Below are 4,154 nucleotides of genomic sequence, written 5' to 3'. Positions count from 1 at the left end.
CTGCCTCCTCCCCACATAAACCACTTTTAGTTAAAAAGTTTTAATTTTTGGACATCTTGTGGAATAACTTTAGGTCTCTAGGTTTAAAAGACCACCACTCAGGCCTTCCCTGACCTAATCACAGTTTAGCGAGTGGCCACATTTCGTGTCTGCACACTCAATCACCTATGCCCCACCTCTTGTCACCAATCATGTCTCTCCTCTGTCCCACCACAGGAGGACAAAGCATCAACCCTGAGTAGGAAAAGGACCCGTAGGGTGCCACAAGCTGTAGATTGCTCACGAACTGTGGGGCTGGCCAGCACATCCACTGTGCTCAAAACACAGGTAGCCCAGAACCTGTTAGCCACCTGGGCGGTGACCTGCTCCAGCCCCAGCTGTGTGCCCAGGTGGTGCAGTGTCACTTTAAAGAAGCTAGTGGTCTTCAAGGAGCTGGCGAAGGACCTAGTCTCCTTGGTGATTTCCGTGAAGATGCAGGACTCCAAGGGCATCCTGAAGTCCAAAGAGATTATGCTGCCTCCCAGTGAACCAGTGGAGACTGACCTGGCGCTGACCTTCTCCCTGCAGTACTCCCACTTCCTCAAGGGAGAAGGCAACAAGCTCCAGATCATGCTGGAGCAGAGGAAGCGCTATAAGAACAGGATCGTCCTGGGCTACAAGACACTGGCCACGGGCGCCATCCGCATGGCTGATGTCATGAGGAGAAACTCCAAGTGCGGCCAGATGCTGAGCCTCTATAGCATCGTCCAGGAGCCCTCCACCAAGGTGGCTGAAGTCTGGATCTCCTCCCTGTCCAGTCAGCCCATCAAACATGAGGAAAGTGCCATGCGGGCCAGGTCGAAGGCCAAGTCCTCAGATAACTACTCTCAGAGCCACTTGTCTGTGCTGGAGGCCAGCTGCAGTAGAAAGCACAGACAGGACCTGCACAAGGATGACTTTGGTAAGGGGAAGCCAAAGAAGCAGCGGCGGTCCATACGAGGAATGGACTTGAAGCGAAAAGTCCTGGTGCTGTGTCACAGGTCCGAAGTGTCAGAGAGGGACCGTGGGTCTGACATGGAGGATGATGAGAGCATCCTCAGCATCCCTAGGCCCCAGCTCAGGCCATACTTTGAAGACATCTCAGACTCCAGCTCGCAGTCGGAGATGCGGGGCAGCCATAATGACAGAAGCCAAACGGAGCCTCTGAGTCTGGCCCACATACCAGAGAATGCATGGGCCATGGAAGGCAAGCAGCCAAGTGAGAGTGACGATGAATTTGAGGCCTACAGCACACCCACCAGCCAGGTGGAGAAGATCTGGATGACCTCCCTATGCAGTCCACCCATCGACCACGAGGACAGCACCAGGCAAACCGGTGTCAAGGCTGAGTCCTCAGACATCTCCTATGAATGCAAGTGTAAGACCTGCTTCTCAAAGCTGAAGGGCAGCTCCAATGATTCCTACAGGCAGGAACAGGAGGAGGATGACTTCAAGGAAGAGAATCTGGAAGCCACAGGGAGGACCATGACCATGCAACAGAACTACCGCGATAAAGTCCTGTTATGGCTGCACACAGTCCAAGTGTGGGAGGAGGCCCTGGACCCTGAACAGGATCATGGGGAGCATGTCCTGGAAGTGGAAGAGGACCTGGACCTCCTGTATGACATGCTGGAGACTCCCAGTGACAGTGGCACTGACAAAGAGGACGATTACGGTGTTCTCAGCACACCCACACCTCAGCTCAGGCCATACTTCCAAGGCCTGTCTAGTGACTCGGACATGAAGGACAATCACAGTATCCTCAGCAGCTCCAATCCCAAGCTCAGGCCATGCATCGAGGGCCTGCCAGGCTCCAGCTTGCAGATGGAGATGTGGGGATCCCACAGCGCCAGAATCCGAAAGGAGTCTCTGAGTCTGGCCCAGGTGTGTGAGAACACGTGCACCCCGGGAGGCAAGCAGTCAAGCCATAGAGACTCAAAACTGGTGGCCTACAGTACATGCACCACAAAGGTGGACAACATGCAGATGGCCTCCCTGTACAGAGGGCCCATTGATCATGAGGCCAGGGCCAGGCATGCCAACACCACGGCCCAGACCTCACCTAACGACTCTGCTGGCCAGTCTGACAGCTTCTTTCAGCAGGCGGCCAGCTACAGTGCGGCCCACAGGCAGTCCCAGGAGGACAACTCTGAGGAAGGGAACCTGGTAGTAAGAAGGAGGTGCACCACCTTGCAACAGAATTACCACCAGGAAGCCGTGGCATCTGTGTTCATGGCCCAAGTGTCGGAGAAGGTCGTGTCCTCAGAACAGACTCTTGTGAGGTATGTTCCCAAAGTGGAGAAAGCGCAGGTCCGTCGCAGTGCCATCATGGAGAGCTCAAGCGAGAGTAGCCTAGACTCGGTGGACTATATCAGTGTCCCCAGCACCCCAAAGCCCAAGCTCAGGCAATACTTTGACAGCACATCAAATGACAGTGACTCTGACTCAGTGGCCCACAGAATTTGCTCCCCTGGGGTGAGCCGGGAGGACAGCCGGGAGGCAGTATCCTCTGCCAGGGATTGGTTCGCCAGGAAGCTGCCATCCATAGTGCGCTTCACCAAGTCTCTAGTCATCCCCTCCAGCATGTCCAAGAGGAAGCAGTCTGGCCACCAGAGCTGCAACACATCCCGGAATGAGTGGTTCAACAGACCGGATGACGAGGAACCAGCACCACAGAGCCAGCGGCACATCCCTAGCAAGCCCGTGCATGACCAGCTAAAGGTCATCCTCATTTCCCCTGACAAGCTGCCTGAGAACATCATTCTGGTCAACACCTCAGACTGGCAGGGCCAGTTACTTTCCGACATCCTGCAGGGGCACACGCTGCCCGTGGTGTGCACTTGCTCCACAGATGACGTCCAGGAGGCCTTCAGCATCATCGTGTCCTGGATGCAGAGGTACTTCAATGGCACTTGCCAGGCCCCAACGCCTGTGAAGATCGCGGTGGCAGGGGCATAGCCTTACTTCAACACTGTGCTGCGGGTCTTTGTGGAGCTTCTGTCCCAACAGCCACCCCAGTGGCTGGACTACCTGCGCTTCCTGGTCATCCCTCTGGGTTCCCACCCCTTGGCCAGCTACCTGGGCTCCATGGATTGCCGCTATGACAACTTCTTCCAGGACCTGTACTGGTGGGACATGTTCAACAACCTGGAGTCTCTGAACATCTTGCAGGACACACAGGACGTTGTGTCAAGAATCACAGAGTACGTCACTGGGGCCAACTGTGTCTACCTGCTGCCCATCGCAGAGGCCGTGCTCATGTCTCAGCAGCAGCGTCACGGTGACACTTCCTCCAAGAAGTTCATCCCCTTTGTGGGGGCAGTGAAGGTTGGAAGAGCGGAACCATCTTCAGCCATGTCAGCAGACTCAGATGATGTGGGCCCTTCCTGCTCCAGCGAGCTTCTGTCCCCTGCCAGCAAGGCCTCATCCAACACACTTTCCTCCCCATCAATGAGTGGGGGCCTGTCCTCCCCCAGCCAGGGTGTCCATGCAGACATGATGGAGCTGCAGGTGGATTACTGGACGGCAGCCCAGCCAATAGACACAAAGAGAGTTGCGGAGAAGAAAGACACGCTTGCCGCCAAAACCACACTCAAGTGCTTCTTCCAGTCTTTCCAAGTCAGCAGGCTGCCCAGCGGTGGTCAGGACACAGCAACCACCACCATGTCCCTGACAGTGGTCACCAAGGAGAAGACAAAGAAGGCACCCAAGGAAGCAAAGGAAGAGGAAGTGGAGTGCACAAGCCAGTGCATCCATGGCATCCATCGCCTGGTTTGCAAGGCCAAGCACCAGCAGCACATGCTGCCGGTCATCATCGATGATGTGGAGTGGAACGACGTGACATTCCTCCAGCTGGAAGCCCAGTGGTCCTCCCAGGTCAAGCACTTCCCCATCTGCATCTTTGGACACTCCAGTTCCACCTTCTAGCCCGCCCCCTCTCCCTGCCCTTCACCCTGCCTTGGACTTGCCCAGAAGCTGCTTTTCTGTGAACAGTTCCTGTTTAGTAGAGACACAGACCCTAGAAACACAAAGAGAAACCATTTGGGGTTTCGAATGCACTCACAGCCTGGAACCTAAGGGGGTTGCCCCTCACTTAGAGCTCCTCACAACTCTGTTCAATAACCAGAACGCTCTGG

General features: G+C 55.5%; 1 protein-coding gene across 1 annotated transcript; it reads left to right on the top strand.

The window, feature by feature from the left end:
• The first annotated feature begins 406 nt into the window (after positions 1 to 406).
• LOC118726948 (phosphofurin acidic cluster sorting protein 2-like) lies at positions 407 to 3,945 on the top strand. The gene is given in 4 exon segments (XM_036452308.2): positions 407 to 968; positions 1,500 to 1,747; positions 1,829 to 1,937; positions 2,439 to 3,945. Coding segments are annotated over 4 exon segments (2,361 nt in total). The 5' UTR covers positions 407 to 471.
• Positions 3,946 to 4,154: the final 209 nt, after the last annotated feature.

The sequence above is a fragment of the Pipistrellus kuhlii genome, unplaced genomic scaffold (genome assembly GCF_014108245.1).
Source record: "Pipistrellus kuhlii isolate mPipKuh1 unplaced genomic scaffold, mPipKuh1.p scaffold_m20_p_23, whole genome shotgun sequence".
In the NCBI taxonomy this organism is placed as follows: Eukaryota; Metazoa; Chordata; class Mammalia; order Chiroptera; family Vespertilionidae; genus Pipistrellus; species Pipistrellus kuhlii.
This window is presented reverse-complemented; position numbering and strand designations above follow the sequence as displayed.